Here is a 15,927-nt window from a genome sequence, read left to right on the forward strand (position 1 = left end):
GGAATTTATTTAACAAAACGCAGAGCGTAGTTTTTATCCGACCTGCATCTGTACCGGCTTACTAGTTACTGAATGGGTCACTCTCTTTTGGATGGGACTAGTGGCTTTCCGGAGGAGACTAGCTTGGGAAAGGAGAGGGGATTCGGATTCTCTAGACTCTGGGATAGCTCGTGCCAAGGAAAATCTGCAGTCAAAGCGCGCGCGCCAACACCCCCCCCCCTTCCTTATCCCCCCAATGCCCCCTTTATTTTGGGGGTCCCTTCCTCCCCGGAGCTACTAAAGCATCTTTGGACGGTCTCGGTAGGCCTTTGAATTTCTTTAGTATAAGATTCCTAGACTTATAAGCGAGCCATACACAAAAATGAGATTTAGATAGTGCATGGTAAGAAGGCCGGAATCGAGGTCGTGTGACAGGAAGCAATGTTTTCCCATAGTTCCTGTAGTTTTATGGTTATAATCTTATGAGATTTTCTATGAGATCTTGGAATTACCCATTAAATCTTGGAATTTCCTTTAAAATCTTGGAATTACCCATGAAATCTTAAAAAAATTTCCTTAAAAATCTTGAAAATTCCCTCAAAAATCTTATCTTGAAAATATCCATTAAAATCGTGAAAATTCCCTCAAAAAATTTTAAATTCCCCCAGAAGCTTGAAATTTCCCATACAAATCTTGAAATTCGCTTATCCAAAGATGTTGAAGTCGAAAGACGTGTTAGCATAAATCTGATCGTGTATGGGTCTCTTTAAGTTGCGCGTCTTGATGCCCTAATTATGCCAACATCTGCTCGTATAGCCTAAGGGCTACCTTTTAATATACTCGAGAAAAGCACCAGGTGAATTTTTAAACGTCGCGCGAGCTTGACTTTGAGCTTCTGCCCTTTGCTAAAAGAAAATTAAGCTTTGTCCAAGCATTATCTAATTGTCCAATAGCTCCTCGTACCTTTGAGACTGAAAGTACTTAATACTTATTACTTAAAGACCAGATAGAGAGAGGAAAAGGTTTACCCTAAGGGTGTCCTTAAATAATTCTAAATTATTGTGTAAGATTGTACAGACTCCACGGATCTTGAAAAACTTAGTGCGTGAGGCGGTGCTTATGTCAGATATTGGGGAAAGTTGAATTTTTGTTTTTATGAACTTAATTTTTACAAAATGGTACATGAGCCTAACAATGGTAAATCTTTATACGAAATCACGTGGTACATGAGCCTAACAATGGTAAATCTTTATACGAAATCACGTGGTACATGAGCCTAACAATGGGAAATCTTTATACGAAATCACGTGGTACATGAGCCTAACAATGGGAAATCTTTATACGAAATCACGTGGTACATGAGCCTAACAATGGGAAATCTTTATACGAAATCACGTGGTACATGAGCCTAACAATGGGAAATCTTTATACGAAATCACGTGGTACATGAGCCTAACAATGGGAAATCTTTATACGAAATCACGTGGTACATGAGCCTAACAATGGGAAATCTTTATACGAAATCACGTGGTACATGAGCCTTACAATGGGAAATCTTTATACGAAATCACGTGGTACATGAGCCTTACAATGGGAGATCTTTATAAATCTTAAAATAATTGAAGGAAACATCCTCATGCAGATAATTGCTCGTATCTTCATTAATATTGTAGATAAAAACATAGTCCCAATTAATATATTCATTACTTTATACGGTCTTTCAACTTAAATAAGAAAATTTAAAAAATCTAGCCCGAGGTATCGTATATATTCAATAATAACCCTAAACAAAAAAATCATCATAATATTTTTCTCATGCCACTTCAATGGAATGTAACATTAACACCTTACTCGCCTATAAATCTACTCTTATGTATTTGAAATTCCCGCGATCCAGGCATGTAGAAAACGAAAAGTAAAAAAAATAGTTATATGAGACATAAAATTAAATGCCTTTAGGGTTAATATGTGAGAGAGGTTAGCTTTACTTCGCTTTTCTTATGTAAAGAAAGTTTTTTTTTTACCCCCTTGGGGGGGGGGGTTTGAGGGGCTAACTCTGCGTTCGCGTGCGTGTCTCGGACCATATTCTTTCCTATACTATTTTTTATATAATAAAAAATATCTTCCCAAAGTGTTTTAGCCGCGTCCGCTTTTCGTACGTGATATAATATTGAAGGCTAAAAAAAAAATGTATAAACCAAAATTAAAATTACCAATCTCTTGGTGATGGTGGTGGTGAACTGGTGATTCGCGAGGCATCTTTTAATATATTTTTAATATAGATTTTTTTAATCTATGTTATGTATGTTATGTCATGGCATGGCTCGTGCGGAAAGTTATTATAAAGGGAATATGAAATGCTTTTGTTATGTAAAGGTTGTCAAGATTACCAACGCGAATTCAATTAGAACTTTTTCAAATTAAAAATTTAAATTTGTGCAGGTGAAAGAATTATATTAACCACGAATAAAAAAAAAATACTAATTTAAAGGTTAAATTGAAAAATATATTAAAACAGCCTTAAGGTGGATGCAGGGATAGATTTAATTTTAGAAGTAGGAATGGAGAACGGTTAGTATTTACTTCAGTACAGTATAGAGCCCTTACTCCAACGCGTAACGAATAGTTTAAATTATCTTATTGTCTGCTCACTTAAACTACGTTTTGATAACGTTGCTGATGGGGACGGCGAAAAATACGTAATTCCTTTTTACCTCTGTCGCTATGACCCTCCCGCATCTTCTTTCATTCCCCCCCGTCCCGTGGAAGGGGGGTCCGGGACTTTGACGTGCGCCCAGATATTACTCTGTTCTCCATTCCTACTTCTAAAATTACATCTATCCCTGGTGGATGTGATAATAATTGGTATTAATTTTAAATTGGCGTGTGTTTAATACTGATTATATTGTTTCCCGTTTTTAATCTCTCTTTCTCTCTCTCTCTCTCTGAGTCTCTCTCTCGTATAGCGGATGTGTTCCCATCTTGATAATAAAATATTATTTATTTATATATATTGAAACGGAAAAAACGATATGAATTTTTAGTGCATGCATAGCGACTATATGGTTACTAACCAACATTCTTGGCGGGAAGTTGCTAACGGTGGTTTAGATGGATGTAGTCATGGGTGACCTAATATTTGACTAAGTTTATAAATATTTCTATCCCATTTTTACGTGACGCTAAGATGACGAATCTATAGTGATTGTATGGGTTTTGGTTTATCAAAAGCAAATAGAGTTAATAGAAAGTGTCGTCCAGAGTCACCACATTCCGTCTTAAGCAGACGATACTAAGCTTAAGACCCCACCCCTTTCTTAGGCGCCAGTAGGTTATTATATTCTTAGTAACTTATATAGGAAATTATTAACCTATGATAAAGTGGGAGTAAAAGTGTAATATTGGCGTGTTAAGGAAACTAAAAAGATAAGGTATAAATTGCCTTCGTTATGGAGCTTGGTTTCCTCTCAAGAAAAGTAAGAAAAAGGGGGGCATACTATTGGGGTTCCGTTCTTTTTTAGTTTGTATCCTTGGGCCCCCACTTTTTCCTTTCCTTTTCCTTCTGATTAAAAACATACTTCCTAACCGGGAAAATATATACCAGTAATATAAATTATACTTCATGGAAGGAGTATCATACTTAAGCATTGCATTACGCGTACGGTTAAGGTTGTAATTTTTTATAAAAAATTTCACACTCCTTGTAAAAGGACAGGATGTAGTTTATTATTGCTCGTGGATTCTTCGGCCTATATATTTGGCTTGTGTGTGTCTGTTTACTTAGTGTTAAAGTAGGTCTGCATCAAAGATGTTTGTTTATGACTATGGTCAGTTCTTTTACCCTGATTGGGTCAAAATCAATCTTTTTTCTTCTCCTCTGGTAAGTAACTATTAATTAAAAAGTTAATTTATTTGATTGCTTTAGAGCAAAAATATTTGCCCGATTTTTTTTTTTTTTTTGGTGAAAATTCACTTAGTTTAAAATTAAGTCCCTTGACAATATTATTTTTATTAAAGGGAATGCTTTTCCCCCATAGAGAATTATTGAATTAGGAGTAGAATCTATTTTATCTGCACGTATCGAATTATTAGTTCATCTAGAGCTGCTGGTATTATTATTTTCTTTATTAAATATTCTATGTACCATGCTAGCTATCGCTTTGATACTCCATTGACGGGGCTGTCGAGAGAGGGGGCAATTGGGTTAGTTTTCGCTGGGGCCCGGGTCACCTGTAGTGCTGGAAAACTCTAGATGGTTCAGGATTCGATAATTGCAGTCTGGCTGGTAGTCATTGCAATGTAGGCATTCTCTTTGATTTACTTTCAAAGTGGCGTTACAATTATTCCGACTCCTGGTATGGGTCCATGGTGCACTCTCTTGTTCTTCCCGCGCAAGCGCCGCCTCTGCCCCAACCAGTCCCGAGTGGACGATCCGATGACATCGTTGTTTCTACAACCTGGACCATACCATTCTCACTCCGGGACAGAGTCCAACATTCTTATTCAAGTACCCACCCCCCATGCCATTGCTCTTCTGGCATTTGCATCTCCGAAGCGAAGTGGGCAATAGAGAAAGACGCAATGGCGGCCAATGCTTTCAAGAGCAACTTTCCCAGTTGTAACGTCTTCACAGAGGATTGCAACGATTTACTGAAGTCCATTATGGATGTACGTAGTCTTAGTTCACCAACTAAATGTAACGCGGGGTTACCACGGGTCAGGGGAAAACCTGGAGAAGTCAGCGAATTTAAAAATGGGTCGAAAAGGTCAGGGAATAGTCAGGGGAATTGAAAATGGACCTAAAAAGTCAGGGAAAAATATATTGGAGGGAAATTTAAAGTCTGGATAACCAGGGTTGGCAAGTTTTTGTCAGGGGTGGAAAAAACCGGTGGCAAAAACTACATTTTTTCACGGTTTTTTCCTGGTTTCTATGTAAAGTATTTGACTAATTATTCGCGAAAAGGGGAGGTTCTTTGCTAGGAGTTTAGAGAATATCGTGTTACTGTAGCTCCCCCAGGCACATGTAACGTAACGTAGTTCATGTGTAAAGCCTAATCGGCTTCCGCTACTACCCACCCCTATTGGGAATTATTCTCTCTCATCTGAAACCTTTTAAAAGTCTATCATTCTTGTTAATACCAAATAAAATTCCTTGGTGGTCGCCACACCACCGCCGTTGCTGCGTGCTATTAAATGAATCTGGCCCTACCTTTAATACCAAAAAACCCAGATTAGATATAGAAATAGCTCGACTCAAAAATGTCCTTCAAATAACCGAAACTATACACAAGGAACTTGATGATAAAAAGAATCAACTTTTTTTATATAGATATATATTGAGTGTTAAATAAAAAAGGCAGGCATTGAATTGAACAACCAGGAGTTAGTTGCAAGCGAGGCATCATGGTCATCCTCTTTTCACTAGAAGCATCATCATCATGGATTGTCAGAGGGTGGTCCTTTTTTCGGTGACAAGACCGCGCCGTTCTCAACTAGTCTTTTTTTTTTTTTTTTTTTTTTTCGTTTTTTCATCTGCCCGTAGCTGTTAGTAGAATTATTTTTTATCCAAAGGGTTGGCTTGGGTTGGGTTGGGGTATGGTATTTGACGGGAATGGACAGCGTAGAACGGAAACGCATCATGTGGTAGTGGTGGTGGTGGGATACAAGTACTGGTCACAGTTTCGTTTATAAAAGGATGGTTCCAAAGGATTTGGCCGCTGCTATGCAATTTAGCACGTTTTATAGTAGGGTTTATACTGAATCTGGTTGGGCAGTATTTAAGAAATGCTTTGGGGTCAGCTTGGGTTGGCGCGTCATAAGTTCACAACAAAGCAAGGGCAAATGGTAGTGATGGAAAGTGAGAAGCTTGCACTGGGAATTTTCTTAGTGAGAATTTATACGAGATCTGGTTGGGCAGTATACTTTATCATTCTTTGGGGTCAGCTTGGGTTGGCGCGTTACTACATAGCAAGGGCAAATTGTAGTGATGGGAAGTGAGAAGTATGTCTTGATATTTGCGACGTTACTACCCATGTTTTGATCTCACTATTTTAGACCAATCAGCGCTCTACTTTTAATATTATAATAGTATCTTTTTGAATTTCTCTATAAAAAAAACTAAAATAGTTTCTATATAAATTTTGTGACTTTGGGAAGTCAGAACTCTGGTTCTTTAAAGGCCGGATTTTCTGCTAGAGGGTTCTCCTGGTGCAGAAAATGACTCGCGACCGAGTAACAATAGAGAAGCGAGTCGTCTAAAAAATACGGTTCTCCTGGTACAGAAAATCGAGGGATAGGGGTTCTACCGGTGCAGAAAATTGAGATATGGTATAGTCACGTTAAAATTTTGGACCCCCCTTTTCGCCCCTAAACTTGGGCGCCCAATATTTCCTAAAGTACGGTTTTTCGGGACGGGTACAGAAACCCGAGCACTAAACATGCAGCAAAAGTAAACTATAGCTTTGAAGCTCAAGCAATAGCTAATTTAATAATCTTCTAAACCACAAATGCGTTTTGTTGAATACCATGGGGGTTAGTCTCGCCAATTGTTAGCCAAAGCAACACCAAACTGTCAAAGAATCAGTGGCGAAGTGTACTTTTGAGCAGAGGTATAGAATCTGAATTCAGTATAATAAACTAGTCTTTGAAAACCTTAAAAGCCATTGAGTGAGGGCTATGGCTATATCACTATGTTGAGAAAATTTTTAAAAGAATTGTAGGCACATGCAACCCATAAGATAAACTTGAGGATTTTTGCCTACAGGAGTGAGCAAATTAATTCTGCACTTCATTGCAATTGTTTAAAAAAGTACATTTTAAATTAAAAAATAGAAGAAATTTTTTAATCAATCGGCTATATAGATTTGGATTCAGCGGAGTATTTTCTTTCAAAATCATATTTTTCCATCTCAGTTTTAAAATAAAGGGAAAGAGTTTTAGTAACATCCGAACTAGCACATTCGTGTAAGTAGTTTTTTTCTGAACCATCTAGCGTTAGTTGGTTTCATGAACATTCCATGGCAAAGTCTTATACGAAACAGTTTCTAATGAAACGATGGAGCACTATACTAAAATATTTCGAACCAATATCGTTAAAGCCGTACATTTGGGTAAAACTTCTAGTTTTACTGTTAAAAATCTCCCTCTCCCAGAGAGCTATATGGTTTCTAGAAACGTTTGGACATCCCAAAGAAATACTCTATTATGTGACTCTAAGGGTAAGCAAATTTTCTGGTGTCTACATATTCTTAAAACTCCCCAACCCCTGAGGGGGTTGTACTAGTAAAGGTGAAAATCATCACTATACTCCCGAGAATATAGAAAAACTATCCAACTTCTTCAAGTCACGAGGTTTCACTTCTGTTAAAAATCTACCTTCCAAATATCCAGTTCGAAGAAGTAGTAAAGTCAATGTTGTAAATTTTAAGAATATAACGGGACTTTAGAGGTTACCGCCCCCTTTTCGGAGAGTTGTTCTGCCAAGGCTACTGAGCGCGTTCGACGACAGGGAATGTCAGCCACTAAAGGCCGCCGACAGGTTATGGCGGCGCTCACAGAAATACCTCTCGTAAATCCCGTATATATAACAAGGACTGCGTAAAGCTCGGGACCCATTTAGTGGTATTTCTAGAAGATTTTTGTCATTGCACTGAAAGAGCATCTCCCAAAAATTTCTGGGGTCCCCGCTACGAACAATTGTAGAAACCCATTAGCGACCGTGCCATATTACTTTAAACCCCCGCGGGCGGTACCGATACTGTTTTGACCCATTACTGTCACCCTCCTTTTTTACCTCGACAACTTTTCCCCGTATATCTTTTGTAATGAACGTATAGATTATAGGGAGCTACAGTGCGAGAGAAAAGCCATGTGACGTGACGTCATTTCTGGGGTCTTAAATTGTATTGCCAAAGCTGATGACTTCCAATATGGTTGCCAGAGCCAAGGTAAGAGATAAGAGGGTGTGACGTCACGACAATATTCCTAGTAGCACTCTACTGGCTTTCTGTTCTTAGACCTTTGGCACGGGTAAAATTTCAACTGACTTTCTTGTTCTTCGCGAAGTGGTCTCACAAAACTTAGGACTGCTGAACAGATTACTTTGAAAATGAATTCCAAAGTGTATGTATATGTTTATTGCTCGGGTTTCTGTACCCGTCCCGAAAAACCGTACTTTAGGAAATATTGGGCGCCCAAGTTTAGGGGCGAAAAGGGGGGTCCAAAATTTTAACGTGACTATACCATATCTCAATTTTCTGCACCGGTAGAACCCCTATCCCTCGATTTTCTGTACCAGGAGAACCGTATTTTTTAGACGACTCGCTTCTCTATTGTTACTCGGTCGCGAGTCATTTTCTGCACCAGGAGAACCCTCTAGCAGAAAATCCGGCCTTTAAGAGACACCTTGAAGTATGTTATAGCCCCATTTCTTACCATTCCAAGGATACTAAATACTCGTGCATACAACAATAAGTACTTGAGATATAAACAAAATACCAAATAAACATAATCGTTCTCTTCATCCCAACGCATCCCTTAGCTGGTAAGACGCCCAAGTACCGAGAACCAGAATGTATGGGAACCCTGATTTGTTAGCGACCCCTTTATGTCCAAAAACTCGCGAGACGAGCTAAGAATTAAAGAAGGTTGAATGAAGGAAAAGGCGGCTCAAGTTGGTATCGGTAGAAGTGTCTTTCTAAAGCCCTATCGAATAGTAGACAAGCTTCTTTTTTTCTCGCGTCCCACCAAAGGGCCACCATCCGATAAAAAAGTAAAGAAAGAAAGAATATCCCTATCCTGTGATGCACCGAACGCCGCCCCACTTACCACCACCACCATGCCAGAAATGGTATTCTATGGTTGCTACCTCAGTACCTCCACACCGATTCCTTTCTGGAGCAGGGCCACCCGTGGACCGAAAAAGTCTTATCTTTTTTAGACCGAATTCATTCCGTTTTCTAACATAGACATAAGTTAATAATACTACTACTATAAGTTTACAAGTGGTCTCTTAAAATTACAATCTCTAGAAATTTAACACTTGCGAGCTGAATGATTCAAGTTATAATTTTTCTATTTTAGGAAATGATATCACGGGCAAACTTGACCATCGACCCGGATATTATTCGGCAATGGGCGAAAAGTGGTTTTACGATACCTAGTGGATCAACTGTGACTGAAGAACCACTTGGAAAAGGTGAATACAGTTTCTAGTATTGTCTAGCATGCGTGAATTGTTTTTTATCATAGTTAGGTTCCTTATTTTACAATGGGCTGTGCAAATATTTGAATCAGGCTAATTACTAGTTGTAATTATAAAATCAGTTATTAATAACAAATCATTTAAATATCTTACTCATAATAATACTTAGAACAAAATTATTTTACTTATGCGCTATCCCATTCTTATTTTTTATAAAAAGCAGGGCTCCCACCAGGTCCCTAAAAGTCCCTAAAGTCCCTATTTTCCTACAAGGTCCTTAATCTACCCTAAAATTGGTATTCGGTCCTTAAATCACCCTACTTTTATAAACCTCAGAAAAAGTATTAGGGTGACCTGAAAATGTCTTGTCTGAGATTTGACCAGAGCCCCAAATTTGCGGAGCTCGCTTCGCTCGCTCCGGTTATTTATGATATACTTTATGTTAAATTTAAACGAATTAATTGGCTAATTTTTATAACACTAACAACTCGTGCAAAAATTATTCGACTGAATTTAGACTGGTTTTCATTTATGTTCGCCATGTACGTCATTGCAAATGGTCAGAGAAATTTGTTCAAGTTAGGCAGGGAATTTCATTCCAAAGATTACGAACCCCATAAAGGCCCAAATTCTAGTTCAGTGGGTTTTTTAAAAATCAGTTAACATGATACGAAAATAGTTACTTATCAAAAAAACCTTCCTTATACATTAGAGCCAGTACCAAGTCTTACCTACCGCTCCCTTAGAATAAGAATATAAACAAAAAAAAGTCACAAATAATATCCTATTTTGTCGAAAAAATAGGAAAGAGTAATAGGTTCCTAACTGTTTGTTTGTGATATTTTCACAGAATAGATATCATTTTGTTTTACCAGTGGTCCCTTTTTGGTTCCTACTTTTAAAATTTAGGTCCCTATTTTACCCTATTTTTATCGTGAAAAGTCCCTTTTTCCCCTATTTATTTTTGAGGTTTTGGTGGGAGCCCTGAAAAAGGGCAATTCTCACTTTCTTTCGTTGGTAAAGAAAAACGTGTATAAGAGGCTTAAACAAGATGACACAGCTAACAGGATTAAAAATCCCCCTACGTGAGGTCTAAATTCAATTTAAAAAATCTAGCTGGCTATCCATTTGAATGTTCTTGACCCCTATAGTCAAAGAAAACTCGGAATGTGGATGGTCCGAAGACCGGAACTTGGGGATTAGTTGCTAGAGTTCTTAGAGCTTATAGAAACGACTGTTATTAATTTCTGAACCTTAAACCCCTTAGTATCAGTTTGATAACCCTAAAGACGTTATATAGGGCTTGGAAGTGACCATTCCTGCATTAAATTTCTTTGGCTTGAAGCCTTTGTTTTTGTGGTCAACACAGCAGACCCTATTTTACCCATCGGCCTTTGCAAATAGCCTTTTTTTTAAAGTCACCACTTAGGCAACCAAACCCCAACACCTTAAATTTCCCAAAGTTTTAAAACTAGGCCTAAATATCTTTTTGATTTCTGTTATTTCTCAATTTTGGCTATATTGTTTTTTTAAATTTTTATACCGTAAATATGATAACTCATTTTGATACAAACAAAATAATATTAATGCTACTATTTTGAAGTGAAAAGGTTATAGGCGAGTCGAAAAATTCTAAAATGGGCATTTCCACGAAAAGGCTAGGCTTAGAGGTTCTTTACTTTAAAATTTTAGTATTTTTCGAGAGATGGGATTATAGATGCCCCTTGGAAGAAATTTTCCGTTATTTTTAACACCGAGTATCGAAGTTCGAAGGTGAAACCTTAACGGAAAACAGACAGTAAATAAATGGGAAATTATCAAAATCTGTGATCCCCTCTTTTGAAAAGTGTCTATAAGGAATTTATAATGAATCTATTAGGCTTAAATTTAATTGTTTTTTAAAAAATCAGATATTAATTTCTGTTTTAATTGACTTCTTTTAAGAAATGAGGTTTTTTTTTTCTGTGAAAATGCTTGGTTAGTATACCACCACAACCACTCAAAAGCATAGAAATTTTACTCGTTTATTTTAGTGGTTTTATCGGTTTTTTATCTATGTGTGTTATATGATATAACACGTAGTTATGTATATGATGAAGTTTGCTGTGTGTGTTTGTGGTTTAGGAAAAAGCCTAGGCATAGACCCTTCCATTAATTCTTTAGAGAAAACGTACGCGTCACCGAAAGAGAGAGGTACGCTGTCTTCTTATTTCTCTCGCGCCAAGTAGCGCCGCTGGAGGCAGAGAGAGAGAGAGTTGACTAGCCTTCCGCGTGTCCTGAACTCGGGCTCAGTACGTTGTTGCCTCTTGGGGGGCGAGAGAAATAAGTTCCCGAGATGCCGGTCTACCTCCTGCGTGTTGCTTTCTCTACCTGTTATTAATTTAACTGTCTATGGCGCGCGGCTTTAATAATTAATATTAATGGGGACTAGAATATATCGTATTATACTATTATTTATATTATACCGAAATAATAATGATTTTATTTATTTATTTTATTTATTATTATTATTTTTTATTTTTTTCACTTTAGCCTCTGGACTCTGGGCACGGACAACATCGTTTGGTAAAGATGCTTGGTGGCCAGGCGTGGTAATCAACAGGCCGGACACTGGTCGCCTTGAATCAAAACCAAACGGTGTGTGGATCCAACCGGTTTGGTTTTCTTTGGGCTGGACATTGGACAGCCTGAAACAGAACCAGACCGAGTGTGGATTTACCTGATCATTGCATTAGTTGCCAAGCTCTGGAGAAAAGCCGACAGGTATTATTTTGATAAAATTTCAGATTAAAAATGAAATGGCCAAACATCTATTAATAGACCCAACCAACAAAGAAGCAAGTTGGTAGATGGGTCTCGTCTCCATATACGGGGAAAACCTGGAAATATCAGGGAAATTTGTTTTCCAAAAGTTGTATGAACCCTGATCCCAAACACACATAGCTATAAGAAAGAATTTTCTTTCGTGACTTGTTCGTTGGCGGTGCCTAAAAAAAGGCCACCGACGGTCGCGTCGGATCGGATTTCGAAATAGCCCTGTAGCCCATTTTGAGTGAAACAACCTTTTTTTATTATGGCCTCTCCTGTGGGTAATTTTTACTTGGAAAATTTATATCGAACTGAACGCGTATTATACAGGGTTCATACAAGCCTGGGAAATAAATAGTTGACAAAAACTCAGGGAAATTTAGAATTTTTAATAAAATTTAGGGAAATCAGGGAAATTTGCTGCGTCAAACAGGGGCCGAGTAATTAAGCAAAATGTTCATAAACATCCTCTCCATAGGATTAACATTACATTAAACTTTGGAGGCTCATAACTCTGGTTATATTAGAGATACGGGGATGTCCTTTGATTATGTAATAGTCCTATTTGCCCCATATACGGGAAAAACCTGAAAAATTCAGGGAAGTATATGGGAAAAACCTGGAAATATCAGGGAAATTTTGTTTTCCAAAAGTTGCATGAACCCTGGGAATGTAGCGTGTTTGAAAAACAAACAGATTTTTTAATTACTAGTTGTAATTATAAAACCAGTAATTAACAACAAATCATTTAAATATCTTACTCCGCGAAACTAACGAAGTATTTTGCATAATTCTTCTATAAAGTAATTTGGCAATATTTGAAATACCACCGTGGTGGGAAAAAAATTTAAAAAATAGTTGACTTTCCTCTAACCGTGAGAAAAAAAAAACCCCCAACTTTTTCTTTTCTTAATTCTTTATTTACATCCCATTCTTAATCATACCTACCTAGTAGTACATACATTCTACACAGGTGACGAATTTCCTACGCCCCAAATGATACTCGAGAAAATCCCCCTCGGTTTTTATATATGTATTTAAAAAAGAACTAGAAAAACCGGATTTTTAGTTGGATTAAATCCGTGCAGACATTCTTTTCCTCATATTGTCCTGCCCCTCCTTGTTCTCATCTTTAAAATTACTCGCACCACCAACAGGGTGTGTTTTGTTTTTAACTCGGAGAGGTTTAATTTCAGGGTTCGTACGGAACCTGGATAACCTGGATAAGTCAGGGATACGGAAAATAGGGGAAAAAGTCAGGGATAAGTCAGGGATTTAAAAAGATTTCATAAAAAGTCAGGGATATGTCAGGGATTTCGTTTGGTATATCAAACCATGCTTCGAGCAATGCTTAATGTGAGCCAGGTGTGATGAAGGGGGCTCTGGTATACACCTTAAAATGGTCAGGGATATTGCTAAATTTTGGTCAGGGATAACCTGGAAAAGTCAGGGATTTTCAATGTAAAAATTTCGTACGAACCCTGAATTTGGTTTCCCTACTCTTATTTTATTATTGTTACTACAAGATGATTTAATTTTGATCAATTTTATTTTTCCCTTTGCATTATTGTGACCCAGAGTTCCCAGCACAAAGAGGTCAGTTTCAAATACCCTGGCGACAACAACACCTCTTGTTCGTCACGTATTCGAAACACTCTTTGCTGACCAGATTTGCCGAGATCCGGCGGAAGAAACCAAGGTAGACTTGGCAGGCAAAAGGTGCCTCATTTGTGAGGTCAGTGAAATTAAATTACACTTTTTAATGTGGTGTCAACGGGTGTCAATTATCACGCCCAGTGTTTCCCAAAGTCTCCGAAAATTGCGACAGTGTTATGTGATTATTTTACCTCTAATATATCTGTGACGTCAGCCTACGGGGAAACGTTTTAGCCTTTCATAAAAAAAAGTAGATTTCAAATAATTTCAAATGAAGCATTTTCAAATGCATATTGCGGCCAAATAACCAGAAATCGGAGGGAGAATGAAAAGCTTGATATTTTTGAATTGACAGAAATTAATCCTATTTTTTGTTATATAAATATTGTCCTGCCCCTCCAAGTTCTCATCTTTAAAATTACTCGCACCACCAAAAGGGTGTGTTTTGTTATTATTAGTCTGACTCTTAAGTATGATCTTTAAGATAAGGTCAAATCTCGCTCTGGGGTTCATACGAAGTCAGGGAAATATGTTTAAGGGAATATAATCAGGGAAATCAGAATTGTCCTTTTGGAAGTCAGGGAAAATTAGTTGTATTCTTTCGTTTATCAGGGAAAATTAGTTGTTGTATTCTTTCGTTAATCAGGGAAAATTAGTTGTATTTTTCGTTTATCAGGGAAAATTAGTTGTTGTATTCTTTCGTTTATCAGGGAAAATTAGTTGTTGTATTCTTTCGTTAATCAGGGAAAATTAGTTGTATTCTTTCGTTAATCAGGGAAAATTAGTTGTATTCTTTCGTTAATCAGGGAAAATTAGTTGTATTCTTTCGTTTATCAGGGAAAATTAGTTGTTGTATTCTTTCGTTTATCAGGGAAAATTAGTTGTTGTATTCTTTCGTTTATCAGGGAAAATTAGTTGTATTCTTTCGTTTATCAGGGAAAATTAGTTGTATTCTTTCGTTAATCAGGGAAAATTAGTTGTATTCTTTCGTTTATCAGGGAAAATTAGTTGTATTCTTTCGTTTATCAGGGAAAATTAGTTGTATTCTTTCGTTTATCAGGGAAAATTAGTTGTATTCTTTCGTTTATCAGGGAAAATTAGTTGTATTCTTTTGTTTATCAGGGAAAATTAGTTGTATTCTTTTGTTTATCAGGGAAAATTAGTTGTATTCTTTCGTTTATCAGGGAAAATTAGTTGTATTCTTTCGTTTATCAGGGAAAATTATCTTAAACTTCGGAAAAATACATAATTTTTAATAAAATCAGGGAAAGTTATTAGTGAAATTCCTAGTCGCATCCTCCCTTTAAAAATAAATGGTAAAATATAGATTTTCAATTTAAAAATTAACGAAATGACCGAATACGCCTTTTATTATTATTATCATCCATTTGCGATGACAAACTGAAAATGTAGTCTCTCTCGGATGTTTTTCATCTCGGCGAAAGTCTACTGTATGATTAATTAATTCTTTTAACCCAGTCTGAAACCTTAAAGTTCATTAATAAAATCTGCCTCGCTCTCGAATGCCGGAAGGCTTGGCGGTTTCCCCCCCCCCTCTCTCTCTCTCTCTCTAGTTACTAATTAACCAAATTAGTACAAATTATCCTTGATACTATTGTAACCTCCCGAAATAATCAAGGGACCTCCTGGGTTTCTACTCCAGGGGTGTGCGGTTACATAGAGGATTAACACACCGAGTTACCTCTGACCTTTCCCCGTACTATATAAGCATCGTCTGCTTATGACATAAAGTCAGTTCTCCTTTACTACTAAGATGTAGTAGTCGCTCGAGTGAAGGGCTTTGCCCTAGGATTGGACTTCATCCTTATTATTAGTAATTATGTTTAGTTCTTTAATTGTATAATGCAAGTCGGCATTTAATTATTATTTAATTAGTTAGTTTAATAAAGTATGATTGAACCTAAGGAACAGTGTAGTTACTCTTAGTATTAAACAAGGCTTTTATGGCCACGTGGGGCGAGTTTAGAAATCTCGCAAGCGTGGTTACATAAATGGCGAGCTTGCCAGGACCGACGGGTCCTAGGTTATTGTAACTTGCTTTGGCTATGCTAAGCCTTAGTGTGATCGGAGTTTGTAGTAATTAGTTGTTAGAGTAAAGTTAGGGTAGTAACGTTGCGGTTCCGCACTGCGGATTGGACTAGCCGTGACATGCACTATTGAGTTTGATGGTCGCTCAAAACCTTCCTTTACAACAATTCACTGCGATCACAATGTTCAACTCATACTGAACTTCTTCAGAAGCAAGTTTAATTACTTGGCTT

The 15,927-nt window shown here is 37.3% G+C and overlaps 2 protein-coding genes across 11 annotated transcripts in view; one reads left to right on the top strand and one right to left on the bottom strand.

Moving 5' to 3' along the window:
• LOC149654691 (uncharacterized) overlaps positions 1 to 15,927 on the bottom strand; it is a 226,509-nt gene that overhangs the window by 82,947 nt on the left and 127,635 nt on the right. The gene's annotated exons all lie outside the window — the stretch shown is intronic.
• The window catches only part of LOC149654694 (uncharacterized), a 43,466-nt gene that overhangs the window by 14,897 nt on the left and 12,642 nt on the right, over positions 1 to 15,927 (top strand). For 2 of the 4 annotated variants that reach the window (XM_089846284.1, XM_089846285.1), the window contains exons 5-7: positions 4,309 to 4,647; positions 9,061 to 9,175; positions 11,714 to 13,724. In XM_089846284.1, coding sequence (XP_089702410.1) covers positions 4,309 to 4,647; positions 9,061 to 9,175; positions 11,714 to 11,904 — 645 coding nt within the window. In that variant the 3' untranslated portion in view covers positions 11,905 to 13,724. Of the gene's footprint in view, positions 1 to 240; positions 3,860 to 4,308; positions 4,648 to 9,060; positions 9,176 to 11,713; positions 13,725 to 15,927 lie in introns of those variants that run through there. The other 2 variants (XM_089846286.1, XM_089846287.1) reach the window with 2 other exon arrangements.

This window comes from Phalangium opilio, unplaced genomic scaffold (genome assembly GCF_054372755.1).
Source record: "Phalangium opilio isolate 3A_F unplaced genomic scaffold, DU_Popi_V2 ptg000079l_1, whole genome shotgun sequence".
Taxonomy (NCBI): Eukaryota; Metazoa; Arthropoda; class Arachnida; order Opiliones; family Phalangiidae; genus Phalangium; species Phalangium opilio.